The sequence below is a fragment of the Rhinolophus hipposideros genome (genome assembly GCF_964194185.1).
Source record: "Rhinolophus hipposideros genome assembly, chromosome: 8".
NCBI lineage: Eukaryota > Metazoa > Chordata > Mammalia > Chiroptera > Rhinolophidae > Rhinolophus > Rhinolophus hipposideros.
The window spans coordinates 63,161,244-63,187,439 of NC_138054.1; the positions used below are offsets into that span (position 1 = coordinate 63,161,244).

Sequence of the window (26,196 nt, forward strand, 5' to 3'; positions counted from 1 at the left end):
TTCAGTGTCATCCCTATCAAAAATCCCACTAGATTTTTGCAGAAATTGACAAGATAATCATAAAGTTCATATAACTGTGCAAGGGATCCCGAACAGCCAAAATCATCTTGAAAGAATAGAAAAAAATTTAAAGTACACCTCCTCATTGCAAAACTTATAACAAAGTTATAGTAATCAAAACTGTGAGAGGTATTAACATGGATAAACATGTAGATTAATGAATAGAATTGACAGTCAAGAAAGAAACTCTTACATTTATGGTCGATTGGTTTCTCATAAGAGTCTCAAGACCACACACTGGGGAAAAATAGTTGTTTCAACACATGGTGCTGGACAACTGGTGAGCCACATGCAAAAGAATGAACCTCTACTTCACATCATATACAAAATTGACTCAAAATGGACTATAGACCTAAATGTAAGAGCAACAAGTATAAAACACTTGGGAAAATACCTAGGCATAAATCTTTGTGACTTTGGATTAGGCAGTAGTTTCTTACACACCAAAAGCAGAAACACCAAAAGAAAAAAAAATAGATAAATTGGACTTCACCATAATTAAAAACTTTTTGCATCAACGGACACTATCAAGAAAGTGGAAAGACAACCCACAGAATGGGAGAAAATATAAATTCCCCACTTTAAAAATGGGCGAAGAGTTCAAATGGACCTTTTTTAAAAGAAGATATCTAAGTGGTCAATAAGCACATGAAAAGATGCTCAACATCATTAGTCATTAGGGAATTGCAAATCAAAACCACAATGAGCTACCACTAGGATGACTATAAAATATAACAGATGAACAATAACAAGTGTTGGTAAGGATGTGGAGAAATTGGACTGTCTTATACTGCTGGCGGGAATATAAAATGGTGCAACCATTTTGGAAAACAATTTGGCAGTGTCTCAAAAAGTTAAGAGTTACCATATGACTGAGCAATTCCACTCCTAGGTATACATCCAAGAGAACTGAAAATATGTCTATACAAAAACCTGTACATGAATGTTCAGAGCAGCAGCATTCACAATAGCCAAAAAGTGAAAACAACCCAAGTGTCCATCAATTGATGAGTGGATAAACAAAATGTGCTCTATCCATCCAATGGAATATTATTTAGCCACAGGAAAAAATGAATTACCAATATATGCTACAACATGGAAGACTTTGAAACTGTTGTGCTTAATGAAAGCCAGGTACAAAAGGTTGTGTGATACTGTATGATCTCATTTATATGAAATGTCCAGAAGAGGCAAATCCGTAGAGACTGAAAAAGTGGGTTAGTTGCAAGAGCCTGGGGGGAGGGGGGAATACAGAGTGATTGCTTGGGTACATGGCTTCTATTTAGGATGATGAAAATATTCTAGAATTAGATAGTGGTGATTGTTGCACACCTTGTGAATATTCTAAAAACCACTGATTTATTTATACACTAAAAAAATTGGTTTTGGTTTATTCTGCCCTTTCCAGTGTTCTTGCCTAATGAAGACCCAGAGCTGAGTGATTAAATGCAACCATCCATTTTCGCTTTATCAGGTCTTGGTGGGAGGTGAAGGGTATCTCTGTGACAAGTCTATAAGGGGGTGAGGGGAACACACGTGGCGGTGACATTTTACAAGCTTGACTGACAAAACATTTCTACTCCTTTACAGAACAATTGCTCTTAGAATTCTGGTCACTTAAAGTCTCTTTATTAGTATTTGCCTTAATTCCCTGTGGTGTTTGTGTTGTGTCGTTGCAGTGCCGATGGGGAAGTGAAGCACTGTGTGATCTACAGCACTGCGCGGGGCTATGGCTTCGCAGAGCCCTACAACCTGTACAGCTCCCTGAAGGAGCTGGTGCTGCATTACCAGCAGACATCCCTCGTCCAGCACAACGACTCCCTCAACGTCAGGCTTGCCTACCCTGTTCACGCACAGATGCCCTCGCTCTGCAGATAAAGCGGGAGTGGGAAGAGAGGTGGCTCTCTAGCATTTTTTCTACAGTTTTTATTAGACTATGAGGGCATTCTTTCTACGTAGACTGCTCGTTTTGCACAAGAAGTGATTCTGTGAATGTGAAGTGGAGAGGCCGAGCAGCAGTCGGCCAGGAAGGGGCGTAAGGGGCCTGAGGTTCTCTGCGACTCAGCCTGCCGCTGCACTGACATAGGAAGCTGGAAGCAGATGTTGTTTTTTGGGAAGTCTGTTTCATTGGGATTTTTGTTTTGTTTAGCCGGACACCCTCAGCAGAACACATTAGGCTTGGCGGGGTAAGGGGTTGTGTCTGGAAGCCTCTGAAGAGTCCATGTCCTCTTTTGGTCTTCAACTCTGGGGATTCGGCAGGGGCGTGGCTCTGTAGGGAGTTGTTTTTATCTGGCAGTCTCTCTTAACTTCCTCCAAAAGAGAAGGCTGTTTTGGTTCTGTGGTAGAATGGCATTTGGTGAAAAAGACAACCAAAGGAAAATGGGGAGGCTTGGGATTTTATTTACGGACTCTGTTAAGTGGGCAAAAAACCTGCAACTGAAGGTACCGTATTTCTTAACCGACATAACTTAGGCATCAGCATCTCATAGTCCCTCCCTCTAAAAAAGCATTATTTAGAAACCAAATTAATCCCAGCAAAACAATGTTTGTTGCCAGACTAAGGTCTGATGGACAAAGGTGGCACTAGTGTCTGAATGCACACTTTACCAAAACTTGAAAATAAAAGGAAAACTAGAATTTGTTAGTTTTAGCAAATACTAAAATTGGTCAGTGTAACTCCTTCTGCCCGGCCCTCATTTCTCAGAGATGAGAATAGTGTTCTTTTTGTGCGCATGGTGAGCTTTGAATCATAAAATGAAGTTGGTGCTTGTATGGTGTTTTCTTAGCCTAAAGAATGATCTGTTGTTTGAAACCTTTGTAACTTGTTTGTATGAGTAAAGAAAGGTGCAATCTAGTGCTTTTAGATGGCTTGATATACCAAATAATGATATAGAACAAAATTCTTATATGTGCTTCCCAAGTTTAAAGTCCCTGCAGAAACAGTGAACACGGTTTAATTACTCTTCATCCCCTGTCCTTTGTTGGGTAGGGCTTAGGGGAGTCCAACAGGTTGCTGAGGCTGTAGCAGGAAGGGAGCCAGCCAGATTGTGGTTAGGAACCCCGGTAAATCACAGACCCGGAGGCTCTGGTGTCCAGAGCAAGGGTCAGACCACATTACCCATGTGCTTCCATACAGTGGTTTCTGAAACTTTTGCAAGGAGAGGAAAGGATGGTTTGGAGTTTATACTGTTCATAGAAACCATCTGGAAGCTTTTCTCTTTGCCTTTTTTGTGATCCTGCCATTAAGATGATGTGCACAGACTGTCCTGATTTGAGGCCAGGAATCTTCTGCTCCATGTGGTTTAAGCCTTCCAGCTGAGGAAAGCGAGGCCAGTGGAGCTGGAGGCAGCATCTCCTCCTCCCTCCATTGCGTCCCACCCCCATCAGTCAACACTCATTTGACAAATAGAGTCCAGCTGCCTCTGAGCCAGTCCTGGAAGCATAATAGGCTCAGCGTGAGTCAGCTGTTTGAGTCCAAAGCTGTGCAGCCAGGCATCTGGCTGAACTAGACAGGAAGCCAGTATCTGGGTCTTGATACACAAGGCTTCCAGCTAGGAAAAGTTTTGGCTTAGGGATGAAGGAAACAAATGGTGCTTTCCCCGAACACTTATCTTGGTGACAGGGTCTAGAATGGACCATGACGTAGAAATAGATATAGATGAAAAGTTTTGGGAAAACCTCCAGAGTTACTAACTAAGAGGATAGAAAGGAAAGGGCATATCTTTGGCTTTTCCTTGGTTACGCTGAAGTTTCAGGATTGGGTGAGGCAGACAAATGAACCCCCTTCCAGTGTCACTGTTCTGACGTAAGCCCTTCATGAATAGCCAGCCAGCTGCACATCCCTTCCCCAAATTGCTGGATGGACATCTTGCTGAAAGTGTCACTGAGCAATGGCCTTGCACCTGGTGTGGAACCTGTGTAAGCGTTGGATGCTCGAGATGGGTGCAAGGAATCCCTCCTTTCTGGTATGAAAATGTAGTGTTCTGAATGTCTTAAATGAGAATGGGACTAAGGATACACACCTGTAACACTAAACTGTTGCTCTTTGTCAGGCACATGTGAAGGGCGTGCCGGGAGAGAGCTAGCACCATGTTTGTTACCTACACTTGGGCTGGCTTGTGGAAAAGGGCTACTCTTTTTTAGCTCTACATTCTTTCACTTTTTGTTTCTTTCCTGTTTTTCATTCTTGAATTTGTTGCTTTATGGGAAGACCTAGGGATCATTTGAGAAGTTGAAAAGTATCCTTTCTGACTAGTTGCCACATGATTTGCTTGATCCTGAGTCAGTGGAAATGGCTCAAGGAGCCGTCTGCTAACCACTTGTTGGGGCAGTATGCTGCTTCTTTACTCCATGGTCTTAGAAGCAAGTCCTGGCCTCCTTCATCTGAATCTAGCTCTGTGCCCTGTCCCATGACCTGGGCCCTGGACTCTCTCTCTCTCGGCATCTTAACTGCAGCCTCACTGAGGCAGAGGGTAAAGAGGTAGAACAAGACCAGAGGGGCCCATTGTTTTCCTGGCTAGAGAAGCCACCTACCAACATGAAAGTAGCTTGGGGCTGGCTGGACACAGGTCCTGAGCCCATCTTTTCCAGGTGGAGCTTTCATCATACAACAGTTCTGTCTCCACCTGGCCACAGATGCTAAACCTTGGCCATGGCTCAGGCCTGTATAAGGTAGCTGTGTTCTTACCAGTAATCTGGCCAAAGTTGAGGACTTCCTAATAACTCCCCTACCCCATCTCCTTTCTAAGCCCTGATGGGACCCCCCACTTATTTTGGGCTTCATGTGCTCTGAAGAAGCTTTTTTGAGAGCCAGTGTGGTGTCTTCCATGGGTTTCCTCTTCTTGCTGCAAGGAACCAGCCTCATGGGTCTTCTTGGGCCAAGAACTCCTGGTTTTCAAGGTGGTCTCTGTTGCCAGTTAAGACTCCAGAGTCGTCCTCTGTGAGGCTTCAGTGGCCACAAAGCAGGGACCAGATGGGGGCCTGGCTGGACCCTGTGCTTCCAACTGCTCAGCCTTGCTCCAGCTCCAGCCACTTGTGACAAACAACCTTGTTTCCTTACAAATTCCAGCATGTGACTTTGGTGCCCTGTTGTTACTTGTGAAAAACTTATTCTTCTGTTGTCTTTGATGTAGTCAAAATTCATGTAGTTTACGTAAAAATATCTGATTCACAAGGAAGCCAACTATACGTCTTGTGTTGGGACAGTTCATAATGTAGTTCCTAGACCACTTTTGCAAATTGTTCTTGTCACCAGATGTGTTCAGACATTGCTGTGCAGTTGTGGGGGGGGGTGGGGGGAAGGTGAGGGGAGATACTTTTTGGTCTTTTTGTTTTTTTACCTTCCCCAAGAGGGGACAATCTGGCCAACTTGCTCCAATAATGCAATAAAGACATTGCAATAAAGTACCTTTTTGTCCTTGTGCTGTGGAGGGGTGGGTTGGGGACAGGGGTTGAGGGGAAGAGGACCTAGGGTGTTGAAAAGCCATGAAACTTCCAAATCTCTCCTGAGCACCAAAAGATTAGTCCTGGGGCTGAACTGGGGCCATCAGAGGCTCTCTTCTTTCCGTGAAGAAGAGAAGTTGACCCTAACAAGTATGATGCTGGAATCCTGCCTGCCCAACACAAAACACAGGGAGACTCAGAAACTGTCTGTGAGAAAGTTAAATCTGAGCGCCATTTCCTCCTCACCCCGTTCCTATTGGAAAGCCCAGTGTATTGATTCTCACTCATCACATCTTGCTGCCGAGAAATAACAGCGTTTCCACATTGTATCCTGGGAGCAGGGGAAATGGGCTTAGTCTTACAGTCTGTCCTCTTGTTGTGCCAGGCCCTTGCCACCCTTCTGCCACAGCACTTTGTTGAGGTTCCTATGTGTTGGGAACATAATCAGCAAACAAGTGACAACCTCTGCTTGCAGAACATTGCAGTTCTCATCCGTGTCTCAGGCCCCACCCAGGTACGTACTGAATTACAAACCAGATCAGGTAGGGGATAATCTGTTGTTTGAAATGACCTTGCCTCTGTCCTTTTCCCCCCACTACACACAGCACTCCCAAGGCCACTGCTAGGCACTAACGATGATTTCCCCCAATCCCAAAAGTTGTTCCCACTCTGAACTCTACCTGCTGTCTGGGGATCTCCACTGGGGCCTTGTGTGTCCTACAGGCACTGCAAACTTTTTTACTTTACAGAGAAAACACATGCTTAGTTATGAATTCCCTTACCTTCTTAACACCAAACCTACAAACCTGTCTATAGCCACATAACTACTCTGTCTCACCTATTAAATTACAAAAGGTAGCCCTCAGCCCTCTAACTAAAAGCTAATCTCTCCATGTGTATTTTGAATCTTAATTTCTTCCACCTTCTCCGGAACCCGCCAGGATCAGTTACCAATTTTTCCACTATTGTTTCAAATAGATCATCCATTGACTTGTAAACATAGCTGGGTATCTGGCCTTTACTGGCTAATATAATTGGAAAATCTGATTATGGGTCTTAAATATCCTAAGCACTATGTGTCTCTCCACCTCTGCTAGCTCATGCTTTGTTTGATTTTAGGTACAGGCTCTCTCCTTCAGGTGGACAAGATGGCTTCCAGCAGTGCCAGGCTCATAATCCTCTGATGTTGACAACTCCACTGAGGAGGGATGGTCTTTTCAGGTACTCACTGCTTCCTTATTTTATTTGTCCATAGTGAATACAGCGTAACACAGTGTCCATGAGAAGGGGGCCTTGATATGTTCAGCCTAAACCATGTTCCTGTGGTGAGACAGGACTTGTGACTGACTGCTCCACAAGGATGGCCTAAAGTGGGAGAGTGGTGCGTTTTGTAAGAAGCAATGATGACTGTTCCAAGTTGAGAAGAAAAATAGAGAAAAATGAATTTTCAGTCCCAAACATGTATCAGAGTAATATAACAGAATCATAACAATGAAATGTTTCATGTAATTTAAAAAATACTATATACGTATTTTTCCATCAATATAATGAAATACGTTGTGTAAAAAAAACCCCAAACAAACACTGTTGGGTATCTCTCACTCTACTTCCCCAATCCCTACTGAATCCTATATCCCTTTCCTTACCTCTCTCCTCTTCAAAGACAGGCCTGAAAAACTGAATTTGTCTTTATTGCCATACCACAAGCATTTCAGTACAGGTTCCATCATTACCTGAAACTGCTCTCCTTGATGTCTTCAATAACCATCATTGCTGACTTCTCTTCTCCATGAAAAACTGCCCCACTGGTTCCATGACAACTCATTCATCTAGTTTTTCTCCTACTTCTCTGTTCCTTTTAATTCTGGACTTTGCGTTTCCTGGGTTACTTCTGCTGCATTCTCACACCGTTTTCCCTGGCAGTTTGATCCGTACCCATGAATTCACCACCACGTCTAGGCCAATTATGTCTGTCTGCCCAGACCTCGAATGGGAGGTACCTCATATTCAGCAAATTGAATGCAGGGTCACCACCTCACCCTGGTTCTCTTCCATTATATCATATTTCATTTAATGGAAATACATAATTCATCGGGTCGTGTAAGTCAGAAATGGAGTCATTGTCCTTGACACCTCCTCTGCTTCATGTCTGCGTCAAACCCACCAACCCATATCAACTTCACTTTATACATACCGAAGACGTCACTTCTCGAATTTCACTGCTTCACTACCATCTCTAACCTTAACACTGGAAAGCCTCCCTTCTTCCATTCTTGCCCCCCTCAAATCCGTTCTCATTGGAGCAACACGGGTCATCTTTCCAAAGTACAAATTATAAAATTCTTCAAATGGTCTGGCTTCTCCCAAGTGCAGGATCTCATTCCCCACTTCAATGACTCTTCATGGCTTCCTCCCCTTGGCGAATTCCCAGTGTCTTGGGCCTTTTTCCTTTCGTGTATGTTCTCTGCACAGTCCCCATCTACTGTGGCTTTAATTACCGTCTACTTGCTAATGGCTGCCACATCTCTGTGTCCAGTTCCCTATACTTTGCATCTTTCTGGGGAAATCTCCTTACTGTTGTCCTAGTTCAGACCACCACAGTGGGTCACTACATCGTTTTTTTCCTGGTCTTCTTGTACTTCTACACTGCAGCCAGTGAGCTTCCTAAAACGTAAACCTGATTGAGTCGCTTCCCTCTGGTTACCTCTCAGAAACTCCTCAGTCCCCTCAGGCTAATCTGGCAGTTTCTCAATGGGACACCTCATTGGGTACTTGGTTTTCTCAATGGGTTCTTGGGGCAGTTGGCCTGTGCTTTACAGGATACTTAACATCTCTGTGTCTACTCCTCCCAACCTCCCCCATCCCCCATTTCCAACCTCCTAAGGGGGCAGTTCCTCCCTCCAGGAACTGCTGCAGGATGTGCCTGCCTCAGCCCCTTCGCCTGTGCTATGGTGCTTCTAACCAGATCCTGAGAGCCACAGGGGGCTCCCCCAGGCAACCTGTTACCTGTCTTCCCAGCACCCAGTACAGGTTGTCGGAGGGTCAGCTGTTAATGAATGACTGAAGGAGGAAGTGAGTTCAAGAGAGGACTAGAAGGCTGAGGGACAGCCCTTCCAGGTGGGCTCTGCCACCATGGGCAGGGCGCGTCCTCTGGCGGCCACAGCCTTCCCCTGCAGGGTGATGAAGAGCTGTGGTGCATGCGGTGCCCGGCCGGTGGCCCAGAGACCTTCTCCTGTGTCCAGGCCTCTTGACGCCTCTCCTTTGGACCTTAGCATTGGATTATAGGTCACTTAGTGCAAGACAGCGGTTTTGCAAGTCCTGCAGCACCATGGAGGCAGTCAGTCTCTTAGCCTTGGCACTCCACCATAGCCCTGCTCCCTGCTCCTGTGATGCCATCTCTTCACTCCTCCTCGCCCTCCCACACCACCCACCCACCCAGCACCGTTCTACTTGTTGGGCGGCTGCTCAGGTCAGCAACGTCCATCTCCAGTGCTGAGGCCTACCTGACAATAGCCCAGAAAGGGCTCGCTGGCCACAAACATTAAGGCTTTATTACTAAATACAGACAGTGTTCTCTATTTTCACCTGGCCTCAGCACTTTACCATATAACTTCCTTCTCCATCTTAAAACTTTCTTTTCTCTCTGGTTTTATAACTCTCTTCTGTCTGCTTTTTCTGTCTTCTTTCTTTGCCTTAAATGTTAGTGCTCCTCAGTGTATTACTATTGATACTTTGATGGCTCTCAGACTTCTATCTTTAGTCTAGATTTCCCTGAGTTCCAAACCCATGCATCCAATTACTTTCTGGATGTCCCACAAGTACCTCTAAATAGATCCCAAGTTCAACTCCTCACCTCTCTGTCCACCTTTTTTCCTTCTCATTTTCTGACTAAGAGGCATTCCAATTTGGGAGATATATGCGGGTTCTGGAACCAGTGGATACCTAGGTTCTAATCCTAGCTCTGCCCAAGCTTTATGGTCTCGGGCATGTTAATACCTGAAAACCTGAGTTCCCTGATCTATAAAGCAGGAATATTGGTCACTACATGGCCTTCTCGGGGTCCCCATTGCCTACAGAAAGTCTAAACTTCTGGAAGACTGTTAGCTGTGACCCATGCTTTTGGTTCCTTGAACATACCAGGTATAATGTATGGTTAAGTGCTGTACTCTCTGCCTGGAAATTCTTTCTTATACTAATTCCCTCTCTTTTAACCCAGCAAACTACAACCTATCACTTTTCCTTGAGGTTTGAGCTCAGATGACATAATCTCTGGAAAGCTAAAGCTGAGTTAGATGACCCTTCCCCTGAAAATGGAAACTGTCTTATTCACCACTCTATTATCTGCAGCAACATAGGACCTTGAATTACATTTGTGTTGACTAAAGGAAAGAAGCAAAAGACATAAAGATGGTTTCCAAGAGCGTGTATTACACAGGTCTGAGAGCAAGAAATGGCAAACAAATGCTATGTTTGCTTTAAAAGCTCCTCAGGTGACAGTGCCAAGTCCTGAAGCTTTCGAGGGCCGCCTGGGTCTTGGCCCCTCTGGAGCAGGCTGGGCCCAGGCTCCTGGGTGAGAGGGCAGCTTCTGCATGGAACGTTCTGCCTCCTGTCACCTGAGGCATCAGGCACTTTGGTGATGCCCAGGGCTGGCCCTTCTTTCTCTGTTTGTGCATACTCAGGCTTCCATAGCCAGCTTTGGCTGGGAAGCTCAGAAGGTGGATGGGCCAGGCCAGGGGCACTGGGTGGCCAGGACTTCCCCTCCTGCCTGGGAGACGGGTTCTTAGGGTGAGCTGCAGTTGTGGTTTCCAAACTCTGAGGGCTGGCCAGCCTACCTTCCACTGTTGCCTTCCTGCTTGAGGAGGCCTGGTCTGGGCTCTCAATAAGGAATTTCCAGGACCATGGGCCTGGCTCTCCAGAGGTGGAGGAAGCAGCAGGGCAACTGGTGGGGATGAGTCCTGAAGGGCTGGGACAAAGTGCTGTTAGTGCCTGGGTGTGGAGGTGCTGGGCCTTCAGGCTGCCTTCAGGGGGGATAGGGTCTGTGGGTCCAGCCCTACTCAGGCTGGAAGCTGGTGACAAGGAGCTGGCAGCCTCCTCAAAGACATACGGGATGCCAAGCCTCCTCTTGGGGACACCAGGGCCTGCCATCCTGGGAGGCTCCAGTGTGATCCCTGTCAGCAGGCCTGGGACCACTGGGCCCTGGCTCCTGGGCAAGAAGCCATCTTCCTCACCCTCTCCTCTGAGGGGTGGATCCTGGCCCACTTCTGGATTAGGTACCACGCTTGGCTCCTGCACACCGTGGCTGTTCTCAGGCCCCTCATCAGTGTCATCCTCTGAAGAGTCAACTTCACGGATGGCTTCCTGCTTCTGCAGTGACTCTCGCCGTTCAGCCCGGTCCTGTCGGAGGGTGCCCAGGGCCCGTGAGGGAGCAGGCTGTAGCACCCCCTTCCCTGGCAGCGTCCCCTTCCCGGACAGTACACTCCTGGTCCCAACTACCTCCAGAGGGCTGACTTCCCTGGGTGGCAGTTCCTTCTTTAGCTCAGGGTGGGACAGGTCAAGGCTATGTTTTCGAGAAGTGGCTAGCTTCTTCTCAGAAGCAGCAAGTGCAGCCGCCAGTTTCTCAGCTGACTGTACCCTCTTAAGTAGTGGTGAGCGGGGTGGCTCCACACTCTTGGGACGTGAGAGTTGTCTGCCTAGGGGAGGCGACAAGTGAAGCTTGGTGGGGAGAGCCTGGGTTCCATGGCCAGACAGGGGTGATGGGGAACGCTGGGGTGAAGCAGCTGGCGGCGGAGAAGGGGTGTGGGCCAGTGGTGACAGTGGGATGCTGCCTGCTGACTTGCGCCGTGGAGAGCGGTACTGACGTTGCAGCTTGGGTGCCAGACCGTGCAGGGAGCTGGGCCGTGTGTGCCCAGAGCCGGCTGGAGAGCTGGGCACGCTGGAGCTGGGGGAGCTGCTCTGTGATGAATTCCCTCCCACTTTGTACAAACAGACAGACAAAGGGAGAGCAATGTTAGCTGTTAGAAATGACTGAGGGGCAAGGCAGAGATTCACCCTGGAATGTCACAGGATCAAGGGTACCCCCCCACCAGTGAACCGAGTCCAGGCTACAGAAATGCAGTCACCCTCCACCCTGTTACCTCCTCCCCAAGGCTGCTGGATCTTTCAGGGAGTGGGGTGAGCGAGGGTTTCAGAGTGGGAAACCCTCTCTGGGTTTCCCACTCTGGTTCAAGGTTTCAGTGAGAAGCACAGAGGGCCCAGGCACTTGCCCACCTCCCGGGGCTGTCTGCCATTTGCAGGGAGCCCTTCCTACCTGAATGCACAGTATCAGGGGTCACCCGGTAGCCCTGAGTGGGAGATCGGGGGGAAAGGCTGTGGCTGTGTGTGGGAGAGCCCGGCCCGCTCTCCCCTGATGACAAAGAGCGGTTAAGGGAAGACAGGCTGCGGCTGGTGTGGAGCAGGGATGCCTGCTTGGCGATCTTCCGGAACAGGGAGCTCCTTTTTTTGCTGTAGACAAGGGTCAAAGGCTATCTTGAGCTGGTGTACTGGGCATAGCACCCCCTTGCCCCCTTCCCCCCACACTAGCACGACAGCCTGGCTCAGAGCAGACCCTCGGGCTAAGTCCTGCTCACCTTTCTTGCCCATCTTTGCCCCGGCTCCGCTTGCTCCTTCTGGCCATCTTGGCCTTGTAGCTGCCTTTCCGAGCCGGCCCCACCTTAATGGATGTGTTCTCCAGGGGAGTTGTTGAAATAGACACCTTGTTTCCACTCTGGGGAACAGAGTATGACCCAGGCTAAGGCGGTAGTCATATTCTTTCCCCCATCCCTGTCCCTGGGCATGGATAGACCATGGCTCTACCTTCAACATGTCTGAACCACAGACCCGTCTTCTCTCTTCACAGGTTAGAAAATGGCTCCAACTAGCGCCCAAGTGGTTTGGGATTGGCAGGGGAGAGAAGAGGCTCACTCTTCCTGTTCTCTAGTTCTACCCACAGCTCAGAAGGCTCCCTGGCCTTGGTCAGTGAGGGTGCTGTCTTCCAGTGAAAACCCCCCGTCATGGCCACACCCAAGTTCCATGTGTACGTGTATCTGTCCTCAGTGCCAGGTGTGTGTATGGCCGACTCTCCCAGCCCCCTCTGGCCAGCTGGACTCCGGAGGCTGCACATCCAGCACTGACCTTAAGGATCAGCTCCACCACGTCTGTATGCACCAGCCCGTGCACAGGCTCCCCGTTGACGTGAGTGATGAGGTCACCCTGACGAAGCCCCGCCTCACTGGCTGGACCTCCGTCCTCCACGTGCTGCACCAGGAAGAGAACAGTCCTCAGCCTGGAGCCTGGGCCTGACCCCTGAGCGTAATGTGGGCAGGGATGGGGCAGGGACAGACGGGCCCTAGTAAGGGGAAGAAGAGGAGTGGTGAAACTGAGACAGCAGGTACGGGGGCCGGACATACCCACACGATGTGGTGCACAGTGTAGACGTCCGAGTCACCCATGTAGACACGGATGGCCCGCAGGGTGAAGCCATACTTCTTGCCAGCTCGGTGGATGATGATGGGGGGCCTCGAGTTGCCAAGGGCTGGCAAGAAGTCCCTGCTTGGAGAAGAGTCCCTGGATGACGGGTTGGATGACTGGGAATGTGGGGACATGGGGCTGGCCAATGGAGAGCAGGTGTGGTGTTCTGGAGAAGGAGAAGCCAGGACTTAGAGGGCCAGGGGACCCTGGGTGGGCCATGGTCCCAGACCGGCCCCCGGTCTAGGCTGCGGATCCCACCCAGCTCTAGTCAGAGACGGAGCCTGAGCCCAGGCACGTGTTCCCTACGGCCTTTGAGCAGCACAGCCCCCTCATACCCAGACCCCAGGAGTGATGACAACTGACAGCTAGCATTTACCGAGTGCTTGCTTATATATGTAGCAGGCACCATGTAAACCTTTTCATACATGTTTAACTATCACAATTGTCCTATGCGCCACCACTAATAACCATCCATAGTTTTTTGACGAGGAACTTGAGGCTCAGAGGGGTTAAGCAACTTCTTCAAGGTCAAGAGCCATTTAGTGATGGAGCCAGAATTGTGTCTCAGAGCCTGTACTTGTTACATGGTGCTGTTCTGCCTTCTGGGACACACACAACCCCAGACACCAATGCACACCTTTAGAGACCTCTCGTCTCCTAACAAAGGGCCAGTAGTGACATGCAACGCACAGACACACCTGCCCTGTGCAGACCCCCGCCACAGGCCCACAGAGATTCCAGGACTCTGCCTGTGAGATTCACCTTAGTTGCCCGGGGTCTCACCTGCAGGGATGAGGAGGGACAGGGCCGTGGCTGAGGCAGACTTGATCACTTTGTTGACGGGACGAGCGGCGCGCTTTTCTATGGAGTCCCCAGAGAGCAGCCGGTGGCGCGCCCTGCGCACCGCCAGGTCACTGATGGCCTTGGCTGTGGCTCCTTCGGCCCGCTGTGGCATCCCACGGCCTCGAGTCTCCACGGCTGTGGGCCCAAGGGAGCCATGAGACCTGCAATGCAGCCGGGCCTCCCCTCCCCCCCTCCCTGCAGGACCCTCCGGCCTGGGCCCTACCTGGACTGGCCCCACTGCTCTGGCGCACAGGCTCGTCATCCAGCCTCAGCTGCCGTTCCACGGGTCGTTCAGGAATAGGCCCGGATACCCCCTCTCCAGGGAGAGGGGTCAGAAGCCATGTGCCCTCCTGTTGCTGCTTCCTGGGGGTGCTGCTAGCCTCCTCAGGGCCTTCAGGGAATCGAGGTGTATCCAGGAGGCCTGAACAGCGGCGTCGCACTGTCAGTGGAGGGCTTGAGTCACTCTCTGTGTGGGATGACTCAGACACCGACAGTCGCTTCCGCAATCTGTGAGACACAAGGCCTAGGATGAGACTCCAGGTGGTTGGTCTCCCTCCTCCAGCCCAGGCTCCCTCAAGGGCTCACAGAACTCTCCTCCTCAGACATTCTTCCAAGAGCCATTCTGTGAATAAGCCCTCACTGCCACGAGCACCCCCCCAGCATCTGAATCTCGCCAATAATCCGTGACAACTGCTGGACCGCTGTGCCGCCCCACCCTGGGTAAGCTCTGAGTGCTCACATCTCAGGGGAGCCAATCACCCAGCTCCGGTCTCGGCCCTTCAGCCCCGCCAGGCCATCGGAGCGGTCCTCCTTCTCCTCGCTCAGGCTGCGCTTGGTGGGGGGTGGTGTGCGGCGCTCATCAAGCAGTGAGAGCCGCTCCATGCTACTGGACACCTGTGGGCACAGAAGATGTGCCAGGGAAGGGCTCCAACAGACCCCGCCCAAAGAGGGAACCTGAAACCCAGGAATTTGAACCAGTTCTCCCATTCCCTCTCTCACATATACCATATATACGAGGAAACAGCTATTCTGCTAGTGTGACCTGGCTTCAGCCTTGGCATCTCCTAAGTCAGGGCCTGGAGTGGTTCTAGATGTATGTCATATGCAGGCCAGCCAGCCCTGTCCTCCTCTGACCTCCGCCCTCAGCCTGCACCAGCTATATCCCTTGACAGGTCCTCTTCTCTCAACCCTGCAGCCTCTCCACCCAGCCCAGGCGGGGGCCTGCCTCCGTCATACCTTGCTAAACCTCGGAGAGCAGGAGGAGAACTGGCGGATCTCAAGGCAGCCGTCCTCACTCTCGTCCTCCGAGTCCATGTGCTGGTATCGATCTGAGCGGGCTGCACAGACACAGGACAGTCCCCTTCAGAGGCCCCCGGTGGGAGCCTCCTTTTGAGCCAATCAGACCTCAGGAGGGCCTGGAGAAGTTGCTCCCAATGCCAAGTTCAGGGTACACAGATATTTCTGGGCAAACAGGTAGGAGCCCCACTCTTCCCCATCCCACCAATGGCCTTACTGTCAAAGTAGCTGGTATCATCCTCTGACTCCAGCTGAGGAATAAATTCAGCCTTCTGGCGAAGCAGTCCTGTCCAGTCCAGACCGGTGAAGAATGGATGCTGTTTCACTTCATAGGCACTGCCTGTGGACACGGAGGGTGTGGGCAAGGGCGCAGGCCGTGCTGGGTGGAGTCCAGCTCAGCAAGTCCGGGGAGAACCCAGACGGCAAGCGGCAAGGCCAGAAGCCCCAGCCTCAGCACGTTCCAAGCTCTTCTGCCCAGAGCAAGCAGGGCGGTTTCAGGATCCAGAGGCACTGCTCACAGCTGAAGCCTGAACCTCCCGGCTGCACGGACTCAGCCCTCCTCCTCCCTCTTCCAGGTGGTGAGAGGGTTAGTGAGCACTGTCCTACCTGTACCCAGTCTCTCCAGAGGGTTCTGGTGGAGCAGCTTAGAGGTGAGGTCCTGGGCATCTGGCGGCAGTGCGTCGTCCCCCTCAGGCCACACGATCTCCTCTAAAAAGTCGTTGGGGCGAGGGGGAAGCAGTGAGCGAGAGAAGGGTCTCAGAAGTTGTAGGCAGAGTGAGGAGATGGCGAAGATGGTCCTCAGATAGGATAAGCCCCTGAAAGCCTGCCTGGGACCCCGATTCCTTAAGTTCCGTAGTTTCCTGTTCTCCTGGGGGAGGGTCTCACACACCCTACACCATGGCTTGCTCTTTAATCCTGGGTGGGCACTGCAAAGCAGTGACTTCCCTGTCCTGCAGCTCCAGCTCACGCTGCTTTTACACTCCAGACACTCACGTGCACTCACAGGATACGCACATATGGGGACACATGCACACAGCAGAACAAGCCGCAGGTGACACTCAGTACACCTGTGTTCACATACGTCTAAGAGACAAGCATACTGAGTACACACGTGAACCCAGAACAAGAACTCATAAACCACAGAGGTACATAAACCAGAGGTACATGCATACATCATATTGGGGGAGCCAGCCTCCCCAGAGGGCCAGGGTGACGATACCTACCACTGATGACTTGCCCAAAGAGCTCCTCTGGAGTGTCTCCAAAGAATGGGACGCAACCCACCAGGAACTCATACAGGATTACGCCCATGGCCCACCAATCCACTGGCTTCCCATATCCCTGTCGTAGGATCACCTCAGGCGCAATGTACTCCGGGGTCCCGCATACCTGGGCACAGAGAAGCCAGGCTGGCTCAGCTCCTGAGGCAGCTCATTGGCATGAACAGTAGGAGGGGTGAGGATGGTCCCACCTCGGGGGTAAAAAAGTCTTTGAATGAAGACAGCTAACTTTGGTTAATGAGAAAGATCCACAGGAGCCCCAGGGTACGAGAGTTGGAACTGATAGTGGGGTGAGTTTATTTCCTAACTACCCAAAACATCTAACTCTAGCCTGGAACCATCCCTCCCTGATCCCTCAACACCTAACAACTGGTCCCTATCCCACAAGTGGCCTTTGCCCTCCAGACTCCCAAAGAACAGATCCTACAGTCACATGACTACTACAGTAACTTGTGAAGTCAAAACCTGAAATGTGAAAGCAGAGAACATCCAGAGGCTACTCAGGAAGTTGGGCCATAGCGCAGTGGACATTCAGAGCTGTGTTCCGAGAACGACAGGCTCCAGGAGAGCTTTGCCCTTGAGTGGGGCTAGGAAGCTCAGGGCTGATCTCATACCAGTCTCTCAGAGTGTCAATTGTTATATGGCCTGTTTTCTCCAAATCCTGAGGAGGAAGATGATCTCGGATTTTATATCTATATGATTCTCATGGTCCACCCTATTTTCCAAATGTGCTCCCTATCTCACTGTCTCCCTAGAACCAACAGGTGAAAAAGATAGGAGCTCCCAGTCCTACAGGGTAAGCACGTGGCCCCCCGTCCTTATTCTAAGGCCTGAAATTCAACCCCCAAAGTCTCAACCATCCTTTCTTACCTGCTTGTCCAGGAACTCCCGGGCATCCTTTTCAATGTGGCCCTCGTATAAGTTTGTTGTCAGACTCATGAGGCCAATTTTAGAAAGGCCAAAGTCAGTGAGCTTGATGTGCCCCATGGATGTAATCAGAAGGCTAGAAAATCAGAGAAACGGAAGGATGGACTTACTTCCTAGTTTTCTAAGAGTGCTGATTTTAGTATGTGCCAAATTTTCCCACTCAGGCTTTTATGGGCTTACTGGGGGACCTGAGCAGGGTAGCTTCAGAAGGGGGACAGGCAGCAGTGAAAGTTCTAATAAATAGTTCTGGCCCTGTGCATTCTGCACAAGCAACTAACCTGCCTTTCGCCCATTCCCTCAGCTCATTTGTTTACTGCACTCAGCCGTATTCTATACTGGGGGCAGGTATCAGCAGCTGAGGAACAGACTTTCTTCCACAGAATGATCAGCCTCATCCCATGGCTCTCGCCATTTCCAGTGCCATTTCTTCACCTGGGTGGCTCAGAATACCCTGACTCGGGGAGAAAGAAGAGGCGCACATATCTTGTTCCATGTCCATGGCTGGTCTTACAAGGAGGGTTGGTTGGGAGAAACCAGAAATTCTCTCTGGTTCTCACAGAGAACTGTTTCTCTCCTCCCTTCACATTTCATTTTGTGCAAAGGCTGCACTCTGTGACCCCTTTACTCTGTGATTCCCGAGTCAGTATCTCTGGCCCTTCCTTCTACAGCTCCACACCTACTAACTGCCCAGATGTTTTACAGGCAGCACAAACTCAACTTGTCCAAAACAAAGTAATGCCTCCTAACTAACTGGTTCTCGTCTCAGTGAAAAACAATAATCTCTGTTACCTACTGAGCTCTGTGATAAGTGCTTTATTGATTATTTATAAAAAACATTCTGGCTCCTGGAAGGTCTTATATAGTGACTAACACAACAAAAGGAGGTATTATTACCACCATTTTAAAGAGGACAAACATGAGGCTCAGAAGATTCAGACTGGAGCTCACAGTTAACGAATGGTCATTTGAACTTAGGTCTGTCTCATGTCAAAGCCACTTTCCACTACAGAGGCTTATCACCATGCCCCAGTCCCAAGCTGGAAATCTGGAAGATATCCCAGACACCTTCTGAGCTCTCGCTTCTCTTTGCACCCCCACCCCAACCTTATCATTTCCTTTCTGCTCCCCAACACTAACCCCTCTCTTTTCCATCCTGACTGTTCTGGTGCAGGCATTGTTTTGGACTAGTCTACTGCAATAGTCTCACCATCTCTGTCCAGTGACTTATTTTCCTAAACTAAAACCAAAATCTAAGCGTGTCATTCTACCACACCTTTGGTTAATAGGCTTTTGAAAGACTCTCTAGGACCCTTTAAAATAAATCCCAAACTTAACAAAAAGACCCCTGGTGATCTAATCCCTGCCTAACCTCTGGCCTTATCTCTTACTACTCCACCATTACTACTCCAAGCGACCAGCAATCTCAGCTTCAGCAGCATTGTGCTATTTGTAGTTCCTGAATGGGTCACATTCTCTCACACCTATGTGCCTTTGCAAATCCCACTCCCTAGACTTAAAAAGCTCTTCCCACTTTTTTCCAACTAATCCTTCTGAAAAGCAGTCTATACACAGATATTTCTGTCTACCACACTAGACTTAGGTTTTACAGGCTAGGGACTATTTTATAGTTCATAATAATGTGCTTGGCACAGAGTAGTCAGTAAATATCAGAACACTTTTTTAGCCATCTATTAGGTATGTTGATTCTTTTGTTCCTGCTTGGTTTCTTGAGTAGCACTCCTCAGTGATCTTACATGTCACCAAAACTTTACAATACCCCTGCCAGACCTTGTTGGCAATGGTCTTTGCAATTGGGGTGGTCAGAGCAGACAAAGCCCGAGGCCTAGATGGAAACCCACATGAACATTGCTTCCCAGTACAGATTCAAATAGGCTATGTCTGCCTCCATTTATCTAGAGACTCAAGAGGGTGACCCTGGACAAGGGACACAGATAGTGGGCGTACTTGTCAGGCTTGAGGTCGCGGTGCACGATGCCATAGTTGTGCAAATACTCCAGGGCTAGCACAGTTTCTGCGAAGTACAGACGCACCATGTCCACAGGCAGGGCCCCGATGTTCTTCAGCAGGGTGGCACAGTCTCCTCCTGCAACAAGGCCACAGCACCATGAAGGAAGGATCCAGTTCCCTGTTCTAGATGGTCCCAAGCTTAGAGTCTGTAAGGTCCCAGAGGAGAGAGCCTCATGGAAGACCCTGGTGCTAGAGACTGATTCTAGCCCCTCTCTTGTTGGCCTGGGTGGGAGACAGGAGAGGAGCAGGAGGTAAGGTCAATGGCTGTCTTGGCCATTGTTTAGGGTATAGTGGGAAGGAACCCAGGCCTCTATGCCTGTAAGTTGACTTGTAGGGATAAGACTAAGTTATTTTAGGATGGAATCCTGTATATTGTAAACACATCTGGCTGAGACGTCGGTATTGTTCATTTATTTCCTTCCTGTTGGCTGACCTTTAATTTTTCAGTGAAGTAAAATTGTAAACTCCCAGCATACACCCACTAATTAAAAGTTCTGTTCAGCTTCACCTTGAAGACTTAAGACAACATATCTTTGGAAGCTATATGCAGCAGTGAGAAGGGCAGAGGGAAGGCCACTAGACAAGCTGCTGCCCCTCTCCAGAACTGTGCCCCACAGTGACCTTCTGCTCCATCCCAGAGCACTTTGTGTGGCCTTAGGTAGTAGTGTCTCCTTCACAAGCCAGCAACCAAGGCAGTGGCTTTCCTTTCTTCTGAGGGCCCAGATGAAATCCTCCCAGCATCCCACCCTCGGCTTCTGTGGCTCTGCTACCTCCTTTGTTCCTGCCTGGTGCTTTTGGGGTGCAGGATTCTATAGTTTGCCAGGCTGATACATCCTGTCCCAGAGTACCTCTCACTGCATCTGACATGGGCAGCTGCTGCTGCAGAACCCTCGCCCTGTGAGGGGCAGGGAGCCTTGGGCCCACCACAGCCAAATGTGTCTCTGATCCTAAGGCAGAAACCGGTGTCAAAGACTGGGAAGCTGGGCCCTGGACTTTACCCCTATACGAAGCTATTGGTCCCAGCGAAGGGCTAAGTCTCAGATTGTGCCTTGGTCTCCATGCCAGGCCACCACCTTTCCCCCAGTACCTTCAACATACTCCATCACCATGCAGAGGTGGCGCTTGGTCTCAAAGGAGCAAAACATGCTGACCACAAAGGGGTTCTCGGCAAAAGTCAGTATGTCACGCTCCACGAAGGCCTGCTGGATCTGGTTCCGCAGGATCAGGTTCTGCTTGTTGATCTTCTTCATGGCAAAGCGCTGCCGGGTGGACTTGTGCCGCACCAGGAATACAGCCCTGGGAAACAGTGCATTCCGGTCCATGCACCCTCAGCGCCATCATCCAGAGCTGGGGTGGCCCAACTGCCCCCCACCTCACACCTTATAAATGCACAGAACAGGGAGCAGGGATATGCTTATTAATAAGAAGGATCTGGGCCCCTGCCCACAGAGCTCCTCAATTTCCTGATATAACAAGTCTTGAGGACACAGCTCAACCCTTGCCCAGAGCTCAGTGAGAGGAGTGCTACCAAGAGGAGTGGAAATCGCCTGGGAAAGAAACAATCCTCAGGTATCAGAGGAAACTGAACTCTTGACTCTCTAGGAGGTTTCGGGGAAGGAGAGATGCTCATCCTGGCACCTGCTGCCCAGATGACTGGGCATCACATACTTCTAGAAGGAAGAGCCCAACAGCTAACTTAGCTCCAGTCCAGGCCACACCCTGAGCCCTGCCTTTACCCGTAGGCGCCATTGCTGATGAGCTTAATGGTTTCGAAGTCCTCTTCACAGGGTGTCTTTTTAGATGTCAGAGATGCCCCACGGCCCTGGAAGGCAAGGGAAAAGGCAGGAAGCAGGCATGGTTCTCAGAGACCATGTGCTTAGGGAAGCCGTGGCCCCAGCATCAGCTCAGCTCTTAGCTCTGCTGCAGGCTCCTGCCCTTCCTTCCCCAGGAGCTGAATGACTTTTCAAGCAGTGTACGCACCCCCCACACACACACACTCACACCCGCCTCCTCCTTCAGATGTTCTCTTCAAGAGAACTCATGGCCCTTTGCTTCACAGGACTCAGGCTCCAGGATTGGGGCAGAAGCTCAGGATCTTTACCTCGACTGAATCATCTGTCTCTGGAGTATCAGGACTGTCATAGCTGCTCAACTGGGCCATTTCTAGAAACAAAGCAAGGACACAGGAGAAATGTGTGCATGGCACTGTCAGGCATCTCAGCAGTCCACTCATTATCACATGACAGGTGCATGTAGGACAGGCATTAATGCTTTCTGCATCAGTCTGGGATGCAAATCTGGTCCTGTGCCGCTCTCCTCTATAGTCACAGCTTTTGGACTTGTTTGCCAAATAATATTGCCACTCCTATTTCTAAAAATCCAGTGTCATTTATAGGGCCTGGCAAATTCTATAAAGCTTCCCTCAAATTTGGGACAACTCCTGAAAAACAGGGCCCCAAACTGGGCTATCAGTCCACTTGGCCAAGACTTGGCTTTGCTGGATGGGGCTGGGCTGCATGGAAGCAGGGAAGGATAGACCAGGGACGGGGAAGCCCACGGTTCACGCACTGGCTCAGTGTCAAGCCCCAAAGAATGGAGACCATCTTCTGAAACCCTGAGTCAGGACACGACTTGTAAGAAGCAGCAGGAGAGGCGAGCATGCAGAGGAGATGGCCTTGTTTGAAAATGTGATTGTGGTCCTTTTGTTGTTGAGTTTTTTTGACCTTAGGCTCTAAATCCAATCCAGTGGGGCCCAAGGCAATCCAGATCGAGTTGTGTCAGGCAGAAGTGAACAATTCCAAAGGAGGGGCTTTTTTAATGACAGAGAAGACAGGGTTCCCACTATAGCCCTAAGGCCCCCGATGCTGTGCCATGTCCTTGTCCAATCCTTAGATCCTCTTCTCCAGGGGTTTCCCTGCTCTAAGAGCTTGGTGGCCTCTTTGCAGCCACCAGGTAGCATGCTCACCCTCTAGGGGATCCCGTGTGAGGCCCAGTTGGCTAATGATGTAGCGGGGAATGTCACATTTAATCCCTTGTCCCTCTTTGGCGTGGCCCTCAGCTGCTTCTAACAGATGGTAGAACTCTTCAGGGTCAAACTCCTGTACCAGGGGAGAGAGGTAGTCAGTGGTGAAAGCTACAAGTGGAGGCCGCTGGCCTTTGATTTTATACCATATACCCAGCGTAGGATGAACAAGAAGACTTTCCCTTTGTGATGGGTCATCCCTACCCTTGAATACCCAGAAACATCATGATTCAGGGATCATGCAAATGGGGACAGAGCTGTCTGACAGGTCAGCTCCAGATTGGATGTTCTAAGCATAGCTGTCTTCCCAGCAATAAAAACCAGAGTTTTGGGGCCAGCCCGGTGGCTCAGGTGGTTGGAGCTCCGTGCTCCTAACGACAAAGTCCGCTGGTTCGATTCCCATGTGGGCCAGTAAGATGCGCCCTCTACAGCTAAGATTGTGAACAATAGCTCTCCCTGGAGCTGGGCTGACCTGGGCTGCTGAGTGGTGCTGTGAGTGGCCGGCAGCCATCGTGAATGGGCAAGAGCTGCCGTGAGCTGCTGGCAACCAACTGCCTTAGCGCTCCAGGGAGCTGTGTCCTATACAACTAGACTGGGAAACAACGGCTTGAACCGGAGTGGGGGCAGAGGTGGTGGTAGTGGGAGGCAGAAGAAAGGAAAACAAAAAAGAACCAGAGTTTTTGCTTTCAAAAGAGCTCAGCCTCTTCACCTGGTCCAAAGCCTTCTACCAGCCAGATGTACTGTCAGGTGTGTTTACACACCCAGTCCGCAGGAGCAGTCCCGGCACACTCTCAGTTACGGATCACAGCCCAGGTGGTGCATGCCTGCCTTCAGCTAGTTACTGAGCGTCTCCTGTGTGCTAGCAGCTGGAGAGACAAGGGGACCAGAGCACAGCCGTCCTTGTCTGCACGGAGCACATAATAATGAGGGTCCCATATACTGAGTGCCTCCTAAGTGCCTCAGTCAGGGCGGAAACCCTGCTAACACCTCTGTGACCTTGGAGAGGGAATGAAGGCTCACAGTGATGCACTGGCTTGTCCATGGGCACAGAGGTTGGAAGGAACACAAAGCATTCAAAACCAGGTCTGACTGCAGCCCCTGCTGAACCACAGACTTCATGTTCTTGAGGGAAGCCTGCATCAGCAGCACCCTCCACCGCTTTCTTCTGCTCTGGCCTCACTTTTTGGAGAACTATACCGCTACCTATCTGGATATAATCTAAGCCAGACGTGGAAGTCCTTTTAACTTTACACCTTCCTCAGTCCCTGTATCAGAATGTCTACTTCATTAATTCCTCCCCTTCTTCTCTGTCCCACTGTCCCAGTTCAGGCCACTCCTGTCTCTCACTTGAATTGCTTTAAGTGACCCTGCATGGATTTCCCTGGCTTATCCCGCCCTCTCCTCCAATTCACTATCTATGTTGCAGCCAGAGTAATCTTACTTATAGTAAATCTGATGGAATATTAATTACTCAGAAATAAACGGGAACCAATTACAGATCCATGCAACCACATGCATGAATCTTAAAAAACTCATGCTGAAAGAAGTCAGAATATACTATATGATTTCATTTATATAAAACTGTACGAAAGGCAAACTTATCCACAGTGAAAGAGCAGATAAGTGGTTGCCTGGGAGTGGAAGGAGAAAGGGACTGATTGCAAAGGGGCACAGGGAACTTTTTGAGGTGAAAGAAATGTTCTCTATCTCAACTGGGGCAGTGGTTATACAGGTTAAAACTCACTGACCTGTATACTCAAAAGGGATATGTTTTATTGTATGTAAATTACACCTTAAGAAGCTTGGTTTAAAAAAGTAAATCTGACTATCACATTCTTACCAAAACTTTCTGATGGCTTAAAGTGGCCTTAAGGATAAATGCAAACTCCTGAGCCAAGAGTCCAACACTCGTGGCCTTGCCATGGCCTACCCTCGCCAGGTTAATCCCTCGCCAATTCTTCAAACACACCCTGTGCTCCACTGAGTGCCCTTTCCCATGCGCCTTGCCTCCCAAACTCATAATCATCTTACAAGTTGCTGAACAAGCTTCAGGCCCCCCAGGGCTCTTTCACTGAACATCTATCCCAAGGAGGACTGGAGCACTTCCTTCACCATGTTCCCTTGTGCTCACCTCAGGTGCGACACATCTTGCAATACTGTAATTATTATTTACATGTCTTCAGGCCTTATATTTAAGGTACTAAAGACACTTTAACTCCACGACAGAGGAAGCATCTTAGCATCAGGGACTCTTGTATTTATGTCTGTATCTCCAGTGTCTAGCATGAAGGTACTCGGTAAAGTGGTGCTGACTGATTAAATGAAGGATTCAACTTGAGCAAACAAAACTTGCCTGTGCTTTTCACTCCTAAGGCCCCCCTGACCCGGGGCCTGCTTAGTGTGGGGGTGGCCCAGACTAATCTCTCTCCCCGCCACACCCCTCAGGACTATCCAGTTTTCCTCACAGGAACTCATTGGTCCCCCAATGTTTGCACATCATATTTAAACAAGGACTTCAGGAGCAGAAATGGCAATTGGTGCCACCAGTTTTGCTATTAACAAAATACTTCCTTTATCGCCCCCATTCCCACCTCTCTACCACCCCCAAACCCCCAATCAATCACCTTCCGAGAGTTTACTCACCAGGCATTCCAGGAGACGAGCTGGGCGAGCAATGACAATCATCAGCTTTTTCACCAGCTGCATTACAAAAGCCACTTCTGAACTCTCTGAACGCTCATGAGCCTGTAGAGAAGACAGAGGTCGCTTAAGTAATCCAGTGGCCCAGTGTGGGTGAGCTAAGCAGAACTGGGCTGGGCAGAGCTACTATAGGGAAAAATAATTCGGTGGTATGGACTGTTCTGCTAAGTGAAGAACTTAGAAAAGGCCAGTAGGCTCTGAGAGGGAGCAGGCTGCTCATCAGAATACATGTGAGTATTAGAACACTACATGACACCAAGGAATGTCACACAGACACACTGCTTTATCTGGTCCTCCATCCAACAAGCTTCATTTCCCTCCAGGCCGCAGCCCAAGGGGAAGCTCTCAATGGAGCCTTCACTGATGTTTACTTTCTACTTCAGACAGTCTGTTAGAAATAGAAAGACCTCCAAACAGAAGAGTGATGTGACCAGACAGGTGTTTTAGAAAGACCACTCTGGCTGGAGTGTGCATGGTGCACTAAAGAGGGCAAGTCTAAAAGCAGGAAAACCCATTAACAGACTATTGCAATAGTGTAGATGAAAAAGGCATAAATCCAGGTAGCAAGAATGGAAAGAAATGGGCTGGGGCCATTCCATCTACGGTTTCATAGGTAGATGAGTGAATAGACCTGAGGGTGGAAGAAGCAAGAACAGAAAGTAGCTGCAACTACATTTTTAAGGAAATTTTAAGTGAACCCATAAATGAAATAGGAAATATAAGATAAACAGTTTAGGTGAGGATAGGTAGAGACCCTATTACATTTGGTTTTAGAGAAAAAGCAGACAGGTGGGAAAGATAAACTCTGTTTTGTATTTAAATGTTTTGTGGTACCTACACTAGGTACTTTCTTGGGTATCTGCTCAGCCCAGGAGCCTTTCTCTTTTTTTATGGAAACGGCTCTGACTTCTGGGAGACACATTTGCATTGTGTGGTTTTCTGCCCCCTCCAATAACTGATTAGTATGGATTACTTTCCTAGGAATTTAAAAATGGACGGAAAGACAACTGTTACAATCAGTGTGGCAGAACCATATAACCTACTCTTGAGTGAAAAAGGATAGTCATATCTACCACAGAGATAGAGAAATAA

The 26,196-nt window shown here is 49.5% G+C and overlaps 2 protein-coding genes across 10 annotated transcripts in view; one reads left to right on the top strand and one right to left on the bottom strand.

Annotated features, from left to right (window-relative positions):
* The window catches only part of LOC308500685 (phosphatidylinositol 3-kinase regulatory subunit gamma), a 75,167-nt gene extending 68,102 nt beyond the window's left edge, over positions 1-7,065 (top strand). For 2 of the 5 annotated variants that reach the window (XM_081055898.1, XM_081055900.1), the window contains one exon: positions 1,740-5,466. In XM_081055898.1, coding sequence (XP_080912024.1) covers positions 1,740-1,938 — 199 coding nt within the window. In that variant the 3' untranslated portion in view covers positions 1,939-5,466. Of the gene's footprint in view, positions 1-1,739; positions 5,467-5,887; positions 6,017-6,621 lie in introns of those variants that run through there. The other 3 variants (XR_013993764.1, XM_081055901.1, XM_081055899.1) reach the window with 3 other exon arrangements.
* Positions 7,066-9,908: 2,843 nt separating this feature from the next.
* Positions 9,909-26,196, bottom strand: part of MAST2 (microtubule associated serine/threonine kinase 2) — a 179,002-nt gene continuing 162,714 nt past the window's right edge. For 4 of the 5 annotated variants that reach the window (XM_081055906.1, XM_081055905.1, XM_081055909.1 and 1 more), the window contains 19 exons: positions 25,048-25,149; positions 22,348-22,480; positions 21,484-21,545; positions 21,119-21,204; positions 20,470-20,678; positions 19,320-19,458; positions 17,298-17,430; positions 16,371-16,536; positions 15,754-15,855; positions 15,365-15,487; positions 15,088-15,188; positions 14,591-14,745; positions 14,075-14,358; positions 13,792-13,986; positions 12,948-13,174; positions 12,673-12,795; positions 12,129-12,265; positions 11,810-12,003; positions 9,909-11,474 (listed from right to left, as the gene is read on the bottom strand). In XM_081055906.1, the coding sequence (XP_080912032.1) occupies positions 9,967-11,474; positions 11,810-12,003; positions 12,129-12,265; positions 12,673-12,795; positions 12,948-13,174; positions 13,792-13,986; positions 14,075-14,358; positions 14,591-14,745; positions 15,088-15,188; positions 15,365-15,487; positions 15,754-15,855; positions 16,371-16,536; positions 17,298-17,430; positions 19,320-19,458; positions 20,470-20,678; positions 21,119-21,204; positions 21,484-21,545; positions 22,348-22,480; positions 25,048-25,149 (4,179 nt within the window). In that variant the 3' untranslated portion in view covers positions 9,909-9,966. The remainder of the gene's footprint in view (positions 11,475-11,809; positions 12,004-12,128; positions 12,266-12,672; positions 12,796-12,947; positions 13,175-13,791; positions 13,987-14,074; positions 14,359-14,590; positions 14,746-15,087; positions 15,189-15,364; positions 15,488-15,753; positions 15,856-16,370; positions 16,537-17,297; positions 17,431-19,319; positions 19,459-20,469; positions 20,679-21,118; positions 21,205-21,483; positions 21,546-22,347; positions 22,481-25,047; positions 25,150-26,196) is intronic. The other variant, XM_081055907.1, reaches the window with a different exon arrangement.